The 16,413-nt window shown below is 44.0% G+C and overlaps 1 protein-coding gene across 2 annotated transcripts in view; it reads right to left on the bottom strand.

Moving 5' to 3' along the window:
* shdb (Src homology 2 domain containing transforming protein D, b) overlaps positions 1-16,227 on the bottom strand; it is a 23,559-nt gene extending 7,332 nt beyond the window's left edge. Inside the window, exons 1-6 of one of the 2 annotated variants that reach the window (XM_023405265.2) lie at positions 16,140-16,227; positions 13,692-13,804; positions 12,658-13,041; positions 10,576-10,726; positions 7,657-7,878; positions 41-118 (exon numbers count right to left, since the gene is read on the bottom strand). In XM_023405265.2, coding sequence (XP_023261033.1) covers positions 41-118; positions 7,657-7,878; positions 10,576-10,726; positions 12,658-12,990 — 784 coding nt within the window. In that variant the 5' untranslated portion in view covers positions 12,991-13,041; positions 13,692-13,804; positions 16,140-16,227. Of the gene's footprint in view, positions 1-40; positions 119-7,656; positions 7,879-10,575; positions 10,727-12,657; positions 13,042-13,691; positions 14,034-16,139 lie in introns of those variants that run through there. The other variant, XM_023405266.2, reaches the window with a different exon arrangement.
* Positions 16,228-16,413: the final 186 nt, after the last annotated feature.

Genomic DNA, 16,413 nt, shown 5'->3' on the forward strand with positions numbered 1-16,413 from the left:
GGTGGGGGTGGGGTCGCTGGTGTTCGGGGTTGGAGGTCACCTTGCTCTCTGACGGGGGGCTCCTCCTCCAGCTGACCCACCGGGGCAGGCCAGGGCAACTCCGACAACTCCCTCATTTCTAATAGAGGGGGGAGAAGCGGGGAAGAGGCGAGAGAAAAAGGAGTGAGAAAACAGCAGATGGGTTTGAACAAAGTTAACCAAAGTGAAGATATGTGAGGGAGGCAGTGATGATACAGAAGTGAGACTGAACACGGGTGCAAGATTTTAATATGAGGAGGAGAGAGTATATGAGAAGTGCGATGTGGAAGAGGTGAAAGACAGGGAAGCGCGGTGTGTGTGCAGATGACAGGGATGTGGTGACATGAAATGTGGTTAACTATACTTCCTGTCATGTAGAGAAGGAATATATACTTTACCTCCTGTCTCCTTGCTTCATCACACTTGTGGAAGAACATAATCTTAGTGTCTCAGATTCTATATTTACAGTAATTTATCACGTGAGATAGGATGGAAGAAAGCGAAGAGGATAAGACAGACAGGACAGGAGAAGTTCAGAAGTTGCATTACTTATAGTGATCAAAACAAGTCCACTTTAAGGAATTGTCTCTTGGTAGTAGATGCAGTGAAAATAAAATGTGACTTCACGTGCAGTGCATCCCACAGCGCGGTGTGACAGCGGAAGTGAGGAGTGTGGGGGCAGAATAATGCTCTATTCACTGTCCTACCTACAGTAGGAGAGCAGCAGAAGGTGCACTGTGAGACAGAACTGAAAATAGCTCATTATCTACCATGGAAGGCAACCATCTACTGTAACAGTCGTCACTGCAGCCTTACATACACAAGCACTGACACACGTACATTATGCGATTTGCCAGTCTCACACTATACATTCAGCTCCTGCTCACAGCGAAAAACGGATTACAAAACAAATAAAAGGAAAAGAGGGGTGACGTCTTAATGAGCCGACAAATCCAAAGACCCCCCAGACCTGCAACATCAAAGGCCATTTGAATGGGCGTTTTGAGAGAGACCCAGGCTGTACATACATGCCTCTCTCCCTCCCTAGTTAATTATTGAGCAGGCAGACACACTCCGCCACTTTCTCTGGCTCTCCATGAATTATTGATGCATGGCGCAGTACAATGGCCCCATCTGGAGCGGGCCGCACCTCCGCTGAAGCCAGGATTAAAGTGTAGCCTGGCATCCCTCAATGGAAGACATGCACGCAAACACACAGGTCCACAAATACACACATAGACACACACACTCTCTCTCTCACACACACACACACACACACACACACACACACACACACACACACACACACACACACACACACACACACACACACACACACACACACCTGACACTCCGAAACACCATCACTGCCACACTCTGCTGCCTGTCCGCTCGCCACCACATCACATTTTACACCTCTAATTCTCAAGTAAAACTGAGAGACACCCATGGAAAGAGGGAGGGGTGTAAATGAGCAGCACACAAAAACAAGTGAAGGGTGACAAGAATGGAGAGAGACAGGGTGGAAACAGCCAAGATAATTTATTAGAGATCAGAAATGTGCTCAGGCACATGAGCGAGAAATAAGCTCAGGTAGTGGCGTAGTGTAGACGGAGGAGAAAATTCCATCGAGATTCCTCTGCCTCAGTGTTTGTGGTAACTGTTTTCCCTCTTAAGACATTTTGTCTGCTACTCTTGAGTAAAAGAAGAAATTTATCAAAGAGGGTGGGATGATCTTATCCCATTTGCAGATTTGTCTTCATTTTAAAGGAAACAGTCTATGAACTGTGCATCCAAACAGATGTTTCGAACAGCACACTCTTCGACAGTTTCATCCATTTCATTTTTCTTGATAGACTCATGATATATTGAAATGAGCCAGGTCATTCAACTACATGAATTTCAAACCCTGGTCTGGACACCAGTCACTTTCCCAACGAGCTGTAAATCAATTCCAGATATGCCGCTACTTATTTCAAAGATCTCATTCATTAACAGTCTTTTTTCCATGTTGTTACCTTAAGTGAATTATTCCACTATCTGAGAATATATGAGACCTGTATTAACACACTGTTTTCACATAGATTCATATTAAAATCACGTGTTTCCTCTGATTTGGGGGGGGACTCCTCCTAAATCTGCAGACTCTAACCAGCTACACAGGACTATTGTGTTTCTATCACACACACACGCAAACCTTGTCTGAGCTCCTCACTCTGATAACAAAAGGTTGAATACCAAGCTAACACACACACACACACACGCACGCGCACACACACACACACACACACACACACACACACACACACACACACACACCATGTCACTCATTTACTAACAGGGAACATCTGGCTTCCATTCTCTTCTAACAGGAACCTGTGGATCTGCCATACATAGTAGGCTGTTAGTGCTCTGCTTTATTTGCCAAAACAAGACAATGAGACACACTAAATGGTTTATGAATAAAGGCACAGTCACATCTGCGCTACTCGTGATTTGTACTTTTATGCTGTATGTGTTTTTTATTTATTCGGTTATATCGGTTCTGTCTCCCATATTAACCCAAGGGATGAAACAGGTGACAGCAATTCAGTAATTTGTGGTTTCATGTGCCTGGTGCCTCAACTACCTGCTAACAGTTACCAGAAATTATCTGAGGGGGAAGGAATGGCCAGATCAAGTTTTCCTTTCTGTGTTGCACAGAGCACTCGTTGCCTTAGGTGACGGATAACTGTCTTTTCAAGCACACCAGCTGTTTTCTGTGTCCTCGTAATAAAGGAGGAGCAGACAAAGACAATAGAGCAGCTTCATTAGGTCCATTAATGAAGACATCTGTTTTTCAAACAGCCCTGGCATCTTGTCTTTTCTCCTCACACAAAAGACCTTCTGCTGGGCAAAAATGGCCCCCATGAGGAAAGACAATTAACACCTCATGCCATTATGCCAGGGCAGGGAAAAAAAATGCATTCACACAAGTTCCTTTTTCATATTAAAGATCCACACCTGTGCATCCATTCTCCAGAAATTCATTACACTTTTCCCCCTGTGGCTTCATTCCGCTCTCCCTGTCTTTCTCTCTGTATTGAACATTCCTCTTTCTTCATTTCCCTCTTTTCACCTACCATCTCTCTAAGTGGGGCATTATCTCTCTTTCCATATTCCTCTGCTCCTCTCCTCTCTTGCCCTACTCTACTTTCATCATCTCTCTCCCCATCTCGGTGAGAGAGAATCACGAAGGAAATGCCTTTTCATTAATGTCAGTAAAGGTTCACGCTGAAGGAGAAAGAAAATCAGTGAAGAGGGAAGGCGCAAGAGAGAGAGAGAGAGAGGAAGGGTGACAAAAAGAAGGAGGCAGGAGTGAGAGAGAGAGAGAGAGAGAGCAAGATAAGAGTCTTTCCACTGTGCCAGTAAATTGATGAAGAGACTGGTCAGATGCCCCCGGGGCCTGCTTAGAGCAACAGAGAGCAGCATCACACCAGAAATTGAAATCTCGTTTTTGTTAGTCTGCATGTTCGTATACACGCAAACATACATTTGTAAGCACCTAAAGGAGACATGCACACACTCAGAATAGCCCAGGAAACCTTGTCCTGTCGTGTCAGAGCACATGCTTCCAGACACAGCAAAAACACACGCCGACCGCCTGTCAAGATGTCTTTGCAAGCTTTGCTAAACAGATCTTTTGCTTCGGTATTCATTAACACTTTAAAGCACCCTTCAGCATCTTGCCAACAGTGCTATTTCTTCAGGAATGAATAAGGCAATCTAATTCTCTAGATGCCTTTTGAAATATATGTTTAATTTTGCATGTATGTATATCTTCCGTTATGATAATGTCACATGTCCTCATTCCTCAGTTTAGCATCTCATTTGCTGATACTACAGTCACAGTCATGCTAACAGCTCTGTGAGGCTAATAACGCTGTGAGCTAAATGCTAATGCCAGCATGCTAGCAATGACAATACTGACATCCTAAGTTTAACAGGTTTAAGGTTTACCATATTCAGCATCTCAGCATGTTAACATGTGCCAGTTAGTACTAAACATAAAAGCACAGCTCAGGCTGATGGGAATGTTGTTAGTTATGCATTAATCAAAGCATTGGACAAATTAAAACATTGACCTGATACTGTACTTCATGAAAAGTTAAGGATCACCAGGGTGATTACAATATATGCAGCGTTTTCTTTTGCTGCAAAGAGTTTACCTAAGCCTGCACCTAAACTTTTCCCCACCCTCTTATTTCTAGGACACACACGTGGATAGTCAGGAGCTTCCCTCTACAGTCCCATGTCATTCACTGTTTCCTAATGAGCAACTGCACTGAAATAAGTGGAAGATAAGTGCTTTGCAAACTGGCACCATAATAGCAATTGCCAGGGGCGGCAATGTTATTCATTCACCTTCCCCATCCACATTTCCAGCTGATTTGTGTCTCTATCATCATGTGTCCACTCCTCCAGTGTTCGGCCATCATCTGACTCAAGACGAGTGGCTCAAAGCTCCTTTAGTGGACTATAAAACTTAAAAAAAAAAAAACTGAAATACCTAAAACACCCATTCATCTGTTCATTAGCTGTGGCCATCCGAGAGTTAATGAGATGGTGCCTTTCATTAGCTCACTAATTGGTGGTGAATGGCTGCAGGGCCAATCTCTCACTACTGGACTGTCTATTGACTTCCAGGAATTAATGACTGCTGTAATTTGAGCTGGACGGTGGTGACTGGTGACAGCTTTCTAACGTTGTAATTAAAACCCACCGGACTGAGAGAGGCCTGTCACGTCCGACCCCTCAGGCACCCTCAAACAGCTGGCTGAAGTGGACCCACTATTCATATCCAATGGAAAATAAATAAAATGCTTCGGAGGCGTCCTTATGTTTGCCATTTGAAAAATAGCCGCATGCAACATTCACTCGATTACATTTCAGCATGGATAATCTGTGAAAATCAGAATCAGAGAGATTCTGTTCAGAAGTGCTTGCATAACTGCAATGCACGCAAATCCAGATACAATATGCTCCAGCAGTCCTCCCTAACCCTCCCCACTCCGCAACATCCACACACTCATTTGTGCCAACATGCATACAACCTCTTCTCACCCTTGAATTAGGAGCCTAGTGATAATCACAGCTGGAAAAACCTATCTGAGGAATACACATGTGTGTGTATGTGCATGCGCCTCTGTGGAGGTGATGATGAGGGGCTGCTGGCAGATCGTGATGCCCCCCCCCCTTTTGCCCCCCGTAGCGGGTTATCTGAGTGAGTGTGTCACATCCGTAGGGAGGGAGGGCTGCGGGGACAGCCCTGTCACTGCTGCTGTGCTGGTGTGTATATGTGTGAGACAGTGTGCCTGTGTTAGCGGATGACTGATTGCACCCTGCTACAATGGCCCTGACTCCCCCTCCCCTCCGTTCGCCTTACCTCGCCACAGCCCCCGACCATTAATTCTCCTCAACGCCCCTCCCCTCTGAAGCACAGGGCCTCCACAAACATCCATTGAGCTGCCACCAAACATACCATAATCTCGGACACCCGTTTGTAGTTCTCTACAGCTAGCTTTCTCTACAGCCTCTCTATCCATTTTCCATATCTCTGTTTCTCAAACCTCCTCTTCATCTCTTTTTTTTTTCCACAGTCCATCTTTTCCATCTCTCTCTTTTTCTGCTCTGTCCTTGTCCTCCCCATCTCTCCCCTCCCTCTCATGTGGGCCGTGCCTAGCAACGGCGAAAGGGTCTGGGAATATGGATTAAATGTGAGAATGGAAAATACTGTTTGTGTGTTTACACTTCAGTGCTTTGGTCTGCTCAGACAGACAGCACGCCAGCTCAAAGTGCTGACTCCAAATGGAAAAAACAAGGGGTCAGACAACTCGAGTCTCACAAGCGTTTTCCTCCACTGCGTTCTCTAATGGTGCTGTAAGCGCTCCTCTGCAGGACTGCATACTGTATGTGGCACCAAGAGGAAAAAGCTCGAAAACAAGAGATAAAGCAGGAATGGGTGCTAAGTAGGTGAGAGGTGATATTGGCTTTTAAATTAACCGTTATGCACCTCCTCTTGAAACTTTACTCTCAAATAAGCAACGGTGTCTCTTTGATGCTCCTCTGGCTAACGCGATTCGAGCACGGACATGGTGTGAATGGATATGCCTGCGTGTGTGTATGTGTGTGTGGATTCATACAATTGTTTGCTGACCATGACTCTCTTATTAGCACTGGATCAGTCACGCACATGTAGGCATGTAATTAACTGAGAAGAAAGGAGGGGGCACACAAGAGGGGAAGAGAGGAGGAGGACGGGAATGGAAGGGAGTGCACATGAGGCAAGGTTGATTTATTATCCCATCACCTTGACCTTGGTGACTTAGAGATGCAGCTCAATTAAGCTGACTTGGCCTGGCATGCCTTACACTGATCCACTCCTAAATGACTTATCAGTCTGCTTCTGTTTCTCTGCACCTCTCTATCGCTCTCACTTCACTCTCTCCCTCCAATTATATTCAATATATGGAACATAACAGGATGGGATGTGACGCACACTGTCAGTGCAACTTTAAAAATACACTATGGCTAACTAGTTTTTTTAAACTATAAATTATTTTGAAAAAAAATGATTGTCAAAGAATATTAACCTTGTTTTCTGTGCTCCTCCAATGCTTTTTATGACATCAACTGTATCTCTCTCACACCACACACAAGACATCACGATCATCTCAGAGGTTGTTGTGACTGCGGTTTTCCACATGTGTGAGAGCAAGAAATCAATAGTCACCAGAAGGTGTTTAGATTTAGTAAAAGAGACAGAAAGATATGTGTCATTTGAGCTGAGACTGTGAAGGTCACAGCAGTCTACATTTCTTGCAAAAAAAAAAAAAAAAAAAAAAAAAGGCTTTGGAGCTGTAATGATGAGGGGGCAGGCACCACATTAAAGGTCAAGACAGTTAGGTGAGTCTTTCACAATGTAGTATCAGCAGCAGGGCTCTCTGTGTGCTCCTGGATGGCTTTTTAAAAAGATTTTTTTTGCAGTTTTAACCATTTACACTAATTCTAATTGGTGATTAAAATATATTTTGCGCAACACCTTATTGTTTATTGTTTGGCACACAGAGGCTCCAGGAAATGTCCTCTTTACAGTAGGTGATAGAGATTCAGTGTTTAGATCAAAGACAACAGAAGATTGCCAGTCTGGGGGCTTTAAGCTAGACATTCAGTTAAAAATGCTTTTCCTGAATACTGATTAGTCTGCCAAAACTGTTTTCTGGCAAGCTCTGAGTATCGATTCAGCCTGGCAGCTTGAGGCCAGAAGAGCCAACAAAGCATGAGGAGTGGTTTAGACAATGATTTCTAAAATGTTTTCAGAAAATTCATTTTCTGGACAGTTTTATCATTTTCCAGTTTGAAAAATCACAAGCAAAGACCAGCGACATTCCAGTATCACGGGGTAAAACTCCAATCAGGTGTAGGAACGGTTCATTGATGGAAAGCTTATCGATAATCTATAGTACAGCTTCATGATTTGAGCCTTTTTAGACCACAATGACTGAACCAAATTTTGTGGATGGGCTTCAGTCAGACTATAATCCAAGGTTGTTTTTGTTGACTTTACTGCCCACATACCATCATAATGTTTCTGGTTACCTGCAAAAGCTTTGGAGATATGGTCCTTTTTCCATTCCCAGGGTTGGTCATACTCATCGGCTGGTCTCTCATCATCTTGCGGCAGCCTGCTGCTCTCCTTGCCCTCTTCCTGAGGTTCTCCATACATCATGCCCAGACGCTGGCCTCGCTCATCTTCATAGGGGGTGTCGTAGAGCTGCACCCCGCCACGCACCCGTCCTCCTCCTGGGCCACGCTGCAGCTCTGTTATACCATATGCGAAACGACATAAACTTAAACACATGCAAGCAGACATTCAGAGATTTGTCTTATGTGCCCCATTTATCGACTCTGCAAGAAATCAGATAATATTAAGAAATAATATTTACCAGCAGGTTCCCCTCAACACAACACTGATATTATTCTGCACTACAAAGTAAAACAAAGAGCCTGTTGAGCCCTGACATGACTAGAATTAGAGAAGTGAGACAAATGATGTTTGCACAGCTTGCCGTGGGCTCAGAATCTCATATGGGGGGGCTTAACGAGGCCTCGGGCTAGATGCTGAGTTGCAACACGGTTGAAAACCCACCCCCCTCCTCTCGTCCATCCTGAATCCCAGCAGCAATCTAGCGCGGCTCAAAACAACATCCATGGTCCCTTGTTAACATTTTCATCACTTTCTCAGTGGGTTCCAACCTAGAAATGCTTCTCAGCACCTGCAGCTGTTATACGGAGTCAAATATGGCCATGAGATAAAAGGCTTTAAGGTTATTGACGCAAGCTAGAGGATGAAATCTGATTTCAATAGGAGCCTCTGAGCCACAGCAGCAATAGAAGCAAAAGCAATCAGCAGTGGCGCTTTGTTGACCTCGAAAATGTGACCTTTAAAAACTAGGTGGTACAGATGAGGGAAAAAATGGGGGACAAATGAAGGAAGAGGCATCTTTTGTGTCCCCAGCCAGCAGCCTTGCAAAGTAGACGCACTCACATGAGAAGGGAACAGGACTAAATGGAGGGATTCACTGGTGAAAAGCAGAGAAAACTTTAACCTTCACACGACAAGACGCCGCTATTGGGCGGCCCTCTAGTCACCATGGCAACCGAGTGGAGACCCTGGGGAAAGTCCCTGAGGTTATGAAGAAGAGGGTGGAGGGGAAATGGAGAGAGAGGAGGAGCAAGGCGAGGGAGGAGGGAAAGAGGAGGAGAAGATGTGGTGGGGTGAGGAGCAGGAGGAGAAGGAAGAGGAAAGGGAAGCGGCGGGGAAACAAGGGGAGGAGGAGGGCAACGGGAGAGAAGGACAAGGGAGGGAGGATGGGACGGGGTGATGGGGGTGGGTGTGTGGGGGGGTGTGGGTGTCTGTCAACGTTTGATGTAAAGTCATTGAGACAGAAGCACAGCGGGGCTGAATGCTGCTCTACCTGCGCTGGGAACCCGCAGTGTCAGCGGCAGCCTGGAGATGGAGAAGATGAAGGCGAAGCGATAAAAACAGGCGTGGAGGAAATAAAATGAGAAATTCATAGGTAACATGATGGAGGAAAACACAAGCGGGAGGGGGGGGGGGATCTAGCAATTTGTAAGAAAGGTGAAAAAGATACTGTAGAAGATTGAGGAGAATGACAACAGGGAGGGCTGGGGGTGTTTAGGCACACAGATGTGAGTCAGACCTATAAACCTTATCCCTATAACCATATAAGCCTTTATCCTCACAAAACGAAACTCAAGAATTATGACAGAGTTAAAACCACACCAGCTGGAGAGATGTAAGCATTAAAGATGTTTTTCCACCTAAAAGTACAGTCTGAAAAGCACACAGGTGTCTTTTCAGGACAGTCTTTGTGAAAGATAATTACTATTCCGATCTCACTGTCTTTGACGCTCTGCTGTGTTTTTTAATGAGCAAAAACAGACAGAGAGACAGACAGACAAAAGCAGGCAGACAGACAGCCCTGGAGTGACAGGCACAATTCAAAGTCAATGAAAGAGCTGTGACAATGCTTTGCCAAATGCTCTGCCATCACTGCTGTGAATCTAATTTCTCCGATGGCTCCATCCAGCTGCAGCGAGGTTTCTCCGTTTGGGCAGAAGGAAAGGATGCTCCATTCAGTTAAGCCTGAGATTATAGACTTCATTTGACCAGCAAAAAGGGGTAGCACAAGTGACAACAGAGAGTGAGCGGGACATAAAATTTGCTAAAGAACAAATGAGAGGGACAGCCAGACTCCCCTCAGGGCTGGGGAGAGCCCTCGAGATGAAGAGAGATAGAGAAATGGAGAAAGAGGAGGGGGAGGCTTTTACACTAAATGACTGGGACAGACCAGGGAGAGCGCAAGGGGAAGGGGCAGACAGAGATGTTATGGGAGGAGAGACAAATGGAAACCGATAGATGCGAGTTAGATGGTGTGGGAGAAAATAGCAAGGGAGGAGGGAGGGTTCGAGACTGGATAGGCATCTCCAAAGGGCAGACTCATCTGAGATGAACTAAAAGCACAGGGGAGTGGACAGTTACAACACTCTAGAGCAGAACTGCTGCCAACAAGGAAGCAATTAAACAAGAAATACGGAGCAATCTTGCATTTAACACCAGTGTCCTTAGAACAGGAAAATATGGAGATAAAGACATATTATTCTATAAAGGCAGAAATACTTCATAACGAAAAGAAGAGTAATAAAGAATAGTAATGTCATTGAGAAATCGCTGACAGATTGTAGATAATACATGACTGATTTTTATGATGTGATCTGATTTAACCTTTGAGGATGTCCACTTAATCTCATATTATGACTACATGTGAAAATAACCGTCAGAGATAACTAAAAATGAGACACTGAAACACAAAAAGGAAGGGGTAAAAGGAGAGGGAACGGGGAAGGGAACTAAAACCACCAGACCTCCCTTGAAAGTGGCTCACTGAAACACTGTAATACTGATAAGATACTGGGCAGTAAGAGTCCTCTGACCTGTTATGACCCTCTGGGCCTCATACGGCTCCATGTAGCCGTTGTTCTCACAGGGAACAGGTCCGTGATCTGGCTCCGGCCGGTGGTCCATTCGAGCATCGAATGGGTCAGAATAATCCGTGTCCCCTGCCAGCGGAGCAGAGGGCACCACCTAAATAACAAAGCACACACACAAGAAGAATGACTTTTGCTACTGAACATTAACTTGGAGAGAAAGAATGCCCCTAGAATTTTTTTTGATTTTGTATAGAAATAAAAAAATACTTTAAATATGTTTTTGTCCTGCAGGCACATGTGCAAAAACAGCTAGAATCCCAATCATAGGCTATAATGAATTTCATCTAGCATTTCCTAAAAGCACCCGCTTTTGAATCTTTGAATTTGAATAAAAACATCCTGGGGCATGCATGTTTTCTGATAATTAGAAGAATTTGGTCTGTATGTATAAGTGCTTAAAAGGAAGTGTTGCACAGACAATAGCTCATCAAGACCCGAGATGGAGGGAGCAGCACAGCACTTTTAAGAAGCAATCACATCATCAGTGAATGGCACATTAAATACGTGTTTGGTTACAGAAAAAAATGCTTTTTCAGTATCCTCAAGACACTAAAATTGCACCATTAGTGTGCAACATCACAATAACACACCACAGCGGTGTAGGCGCTACACAATGTTCCCTCTTTAAATCCTTGACGGAGGAACTATATTGTGTCTATGTTTTGTGGTCACATTAAAAGGAAAATGCAATACAGCAAGAAACCGTCCTGTCTGTGAGGATGATCCTCTTTTTTTTTTTGGGTGGAGGAAGAGAGTACAGAGGGAGCTGGTTGGTCGGTCGGGAGCATTTGTTCTTTTATGCAAGCACAGGAGGAAAACAGTGGTCAGCTGGCACACTGACAGCTACAAAGGCAGCCATATGGTCTGTCTGACACACACACACACACACACACACACACACACACACACACACACACACACACACAAACACACATATGTGCACATTCCTACAAACACACAGACCCTTCGGCAAAGTGCTCTTGTCCTTTCGCGCTCTTCCTCTCTTACAAAGGAAATCACTCCAGCAAGGCTCGCTCCACAAATTCCTGCTAAACACGCACACCTCGCAAAATTACATCCTAATCCCATGTTGGTTCTGTAACAGGTTACCTATCGATGCACAGGAATCTGCAATGTTAATTAGAGGGCGGATGTTCCCACAGACCCTGGGAAATTAATGAGAGCAGGAGGAGAGTTGGGTAGAGAGGGGAGCTATTGACTTCAGTTAAGACTATTACTTCAATTCACTTCAGGCCTTTCACACTTGTAGCATTTTCCACGAGTGGAGTCGTGGATTTAGCGATGAAAAAAAACCCTGAAATACTCCTGAACTTACTCGGCATACGTGATCTGAATTAATGTGTGGACCAATTCCTTGTGAAGCATTTGCTTCTGCTCCAGTCGCTCTCTCAACATCTGTTTGCCTCCCCCCCCCCCCTCACAGCAGCCGTGTATGTTTTCTACAGCACAACACGCATAGTACATAGTCGGGAAGGCACTGCAGTCTCGATGACACAAACAGCACCAAAGCATAAATTATACCTCCCTGTGGCCCTTGACACATCAGCATACGGTGTACTGTATATGGCCCCTAAGGTGCTCATGTGGGGGTCTCTCTCAGCTTGCAAAACCAAACCCCATTTATTATTTATGGAAGGACATAAACTCAGGGGACTGTGACCCTCTCCAACTCAATGGTCCGCTCAAGCCATCAATAATTCTTTCTTCCATCTACAGTAGCAAATTTATGTGGCGCGTGGGATGTAATGTGATTAATGTAAACAATACATATTTGTGACAAACATTACCAGACACTTGCTTATGGAGTCTGATCAATAAAGCTGTCACTATGATGGAAATTAGATGAGAAAGAAGAGGGGCAGTGTTTTTTTTTGTTTGTTTTTTTTTACCTTCCTTGCATCCCTCCTTCTCACTTCACAAGACATACCACTTAAACATTTAATCCATCATCCCTCACTTTTTGCTCTGAACACATAAAGGTTATGAAGAGGCTGAGGCTCTTACAGGCTCTTGTTGGTCCTCTAAAGAGATGGCACTGAGGAGGATCTTGGTGCGCCCCAGCTCCTGAGAGTCCACTTTGATCAGTCTGTGTTTAGGAGACTTCACATCCAGATTGGATGACTTCATGGGAGACCCATACACCGGTGTGGCAGGTTCAGAAGCCCCAGACTCGCCCCTGGACCTGTTCTCAGAGTCTTCATAGGGATCTTCAAAGTCCAGGTCCCTCTGGAGTCGGTACGCTTTGAGGATCTCGCTCTCGGTGTAGTCTGGTGTGGGTGGCTGTGGAGGCACCTTCCTGCTGCCAAAGCTCAAGTAGTCTTTCAGCCACTTGGCCATTTCAGCTCAGCTTCCAAACGTGCTGGTGTGTAGTGGAGAGAGAGCAGGAGGCTGCAGGAGGGCAGACAAAACAATGGGGTTACTGCCTGACCTTATTTCTGGCTATACTGTGTGAGCTGTGGATTTGATTTGTTCTGTGGGTTTGTGTTTCTCTCATGGTCAGTTTAAAGATTAAAAATCTAAATACAATATTAATCCACAGGTCCCTGATCCTCCCTTAATATTTGTGCTGGACAACTTTTTTTGGTGATGGCAGACCCACAATCAATGTGCGTTTACATGCACTCAAGTGACATTAAACGGCACCAACAGCTGGGCTTTAAGCACTCCTTTTGTTTTACGCAGGGAGCAATAACGTCTGGCATCTGGACTTTGCCCAAAGGCTGCAATTACATTTCACACCCCTGCAATAAAATCCGACGTTAACACGCTGATAAAAAAAAAAGGGGAAGAGGAAAGACTGGAAGAGAATATTAAAAAGTAATGTGGAATCAAAGAAATCTAAAATGTATAAAATTCAATCTTATCTGCTTAGTTAACCAAAATCTAATCCAATAAATTCAGAATTAGGCAAAGACATGTTTAGAACATTAAATGCATTTTTTTAAATTAAAACTAAAGATTTTTTTTCTTAAACTTCTCACCAAAACACTAGATTTAAATACCAGTGAGCTCTGTGCTGCTAAGGCACACTCACTTACCAATCCTATTCAGTCCTTCAGCCACTTTGGATGCTTTATTCCGCGTTTCTTCATGTCGATGACAATAAAACGACACCGAGAAGAGACAAAAACCTTCCACGCTTTTAATTCCCCTAAAAAAAAGGACAAGAATAAAAAGGCAGCAGCTTTTCTGGAACAAAACAAGAGCGCTGATATCCAGCGGAGTTCTTCAACCCGCTGACGGCAAATGTGCGAGTGAAGAGAGCAACTACAGCTCCGGCGGAAAGTCAACCGAGCGATTAAAGGGGAGGTGCTTCATTCCCAGTGGACTATCCTCCTATTCCCTTTCGCAGTCAGCCGACCGTTCATTCATTGAAATATCTGCACATCTGCAACAAGAGATACTCCCCCTGTCAAAAGCATGTCGCTGTATGGGGAAAACAAGTGAAGAACCGGCACTGGGGGTGGGGTGGGGGGGTGTTACTATCAGCTCGCACGAATGTGCCCCAAAGATGTGCATTATTTATTGGCATGACATCACTAGAGAGTTTTTATGTTGTAGCATCAGTAAAGGTTTTTTTTTCTTTTACTATGACATTACTGTTTCCCTAAAAGCACATCAAACTGCAAAAAGCCTGAGAGTTGAACAAAACTGTTTTCTGCTCTTTCTCAAGGGATTTGGTGGAATAGGGAAATCCTGTCTCCCTCTGGGCAACATGAACACTGTAGTAAAGTTAAGACAGAGGTGGAGGCACAAAAACACTCCTTATCACATAGACAAGATGAAAAAAGTCACTGGAGCCTGTCAACTATGACCGAAAAATAAAGCATTTTGTTCAGTTTCATTCCTTTTGTTTCGTCCTTCTTGCTCTCTCTGAGTGTGTTTCATCCTCTTACAGATGTCCCATTATCCAAGGTCCAGGCTGGTAAATTGGATTATGTGCTACAGTGAGTAAGGCCCATCTAAGTCTGTTAAAAGACCGTAAATGCCTCTTTCTTTACGACACTCATGAGCTCACTTTCTCCCAGGGGTGGGAGACTATATGAGGTCATCGTGCTAGAATCCAACCCCACCACAACCATCAACAGTATCCCATCAAGACTTTCACATCTTCCTCCGCCTTCCTTCCTGGTCTGTCTGCACCTCTGTTAAGTACGGCTGAATCTATGTGTGTGTGTGTGTGTGTGTTTGTGCGCGCAAATTGCAAATATTGTATCTTTTAGGTCCCTGCAGTTCAATTTAAATTAGTTGCTGTGGTTAAGCAGTTAACTTGAAGACAGGATCAATTCCATGACAGCAGCCAATACAAAAGCCTGTCACATTTTTTTTTTCTTTTTACCACTGTTTAATGTCTCCTTCTCAGTTCACTAGTTCCCCCTTGAGAAAGGTTTTCAAAAATCTTTACAGAACAAGGTTGTGGGAACAACAAAATCTCAACATCATTATCATGTGGGAACATGATCAATATGTTGGTCTAAAGGTCTTATCTTCTGAGAACAAGATCTATTAATTCAGTAAGTTGATAGAGATCTTGTTGGCACAACACATGGACCTTGATACTTCAAGATAAATTGTTTGCACAATAGCTGGGGATGCTCTTCCCACATGGCCACTATTTCAAACAAGTTAGGATCTTTTTTCTCACATGACAAAAAAAATTCCATCTTCCTCCCCCTTCCCTCTCTCGGCCATTCTTTTCTACCTTTGCATTTTTTGTCTCCTGTTGTCTCTGAATGTACCAGTAATCTTCCCTCTCTTCTCCCTCCTCTCAGCCAAACATTCCCCTTTTTCATCTGCACAATCGTCTCAGTCCAACACCTCCTCTGATCCCCCTACATGCCAGTAACATATTGAACATACATTTCATTTTTCTTTCCATCTTGGCCCGGGGTGAGAGCCAGAATTATATGGAAGAAAAGATTGAAACTGAGCAAGAAATGGAAAATAAGCGACAGAGAGACAGGCAAGCTGTCAGAGTCAGACTCATGGAGAGCACAGAGGGAGATGAGAGGAAAACTGAAAAAGAAAATTAGGGTCTCTTACAGAGAGAGATAATCACAGGCACAGTCATTGTGTTTTTTGATGCAAAATAAACTCTGTTGCGTAGAAGCCAGAAATTTAATTGAATCAAAGATAAACAAGAAGGCACAGTGGAATGGTTCAGATAATTAATAAGATTCCCTCATTATAAAGGGCTAAATATGGCTGTGACATTTTCTCTGAACTTCACGCTTCACTCAGATGTTGCTCTATCCCGGCTCAATGGCATTGTTTATGAAATATGAAAAGGTATACAAACACGCTGTTCCTTCTGTAGCACATCAGCAGCTGTAGAGATTCATGTGCAAACTGACACACACTAACAAAGGTTATCTTTCAAAGCCACCAATTTTTCTTCTTGAGTATAATCATTTAATTAATGGGCTGGAAAAGAAGCTACACAGACTTGTAGGAATAAGTGACTTCCATAGTTTCAACTGCCTTACATTTACTGCCCTCATCTGATGGCTCATGTGTACTGCACGCCTCCTGAAATGACAACAGAGGCAGGTCTCAACTTCATAGTTTGTGAAAATGAAGTATTAGTATCGATTCATGGCCAAAAACCAGGCACTGTAGATGAACAGATGTGTTAATAGTGCCTCAGTAGAGTATACGTTTAATTAAATATATAAACTCAGTAGCACCCTAAATAGTAGAGTCACGCTTAGCTGGGTTAACCCTGCTCCCAAATATTTTTTATTTTTCACTCACCTCACA

Source organism: Seriola lalandi, unplaced genomic scaffold, assembly GCF_002814215.2.
Source record: "Seriola lalandi dorsalis isolate HSWRI2012SDOR001 ecotype SW California unplaced genomic scaffold, Sedor1 jcf7180002054267, whole genome shotgun sequence".
NCBI classification, from domain to species: Eukaryota; Metazoa; Chordata; class Actinopteri; order Carangiformes; family Carangidae; genus Seriola; species Seriola lalandi.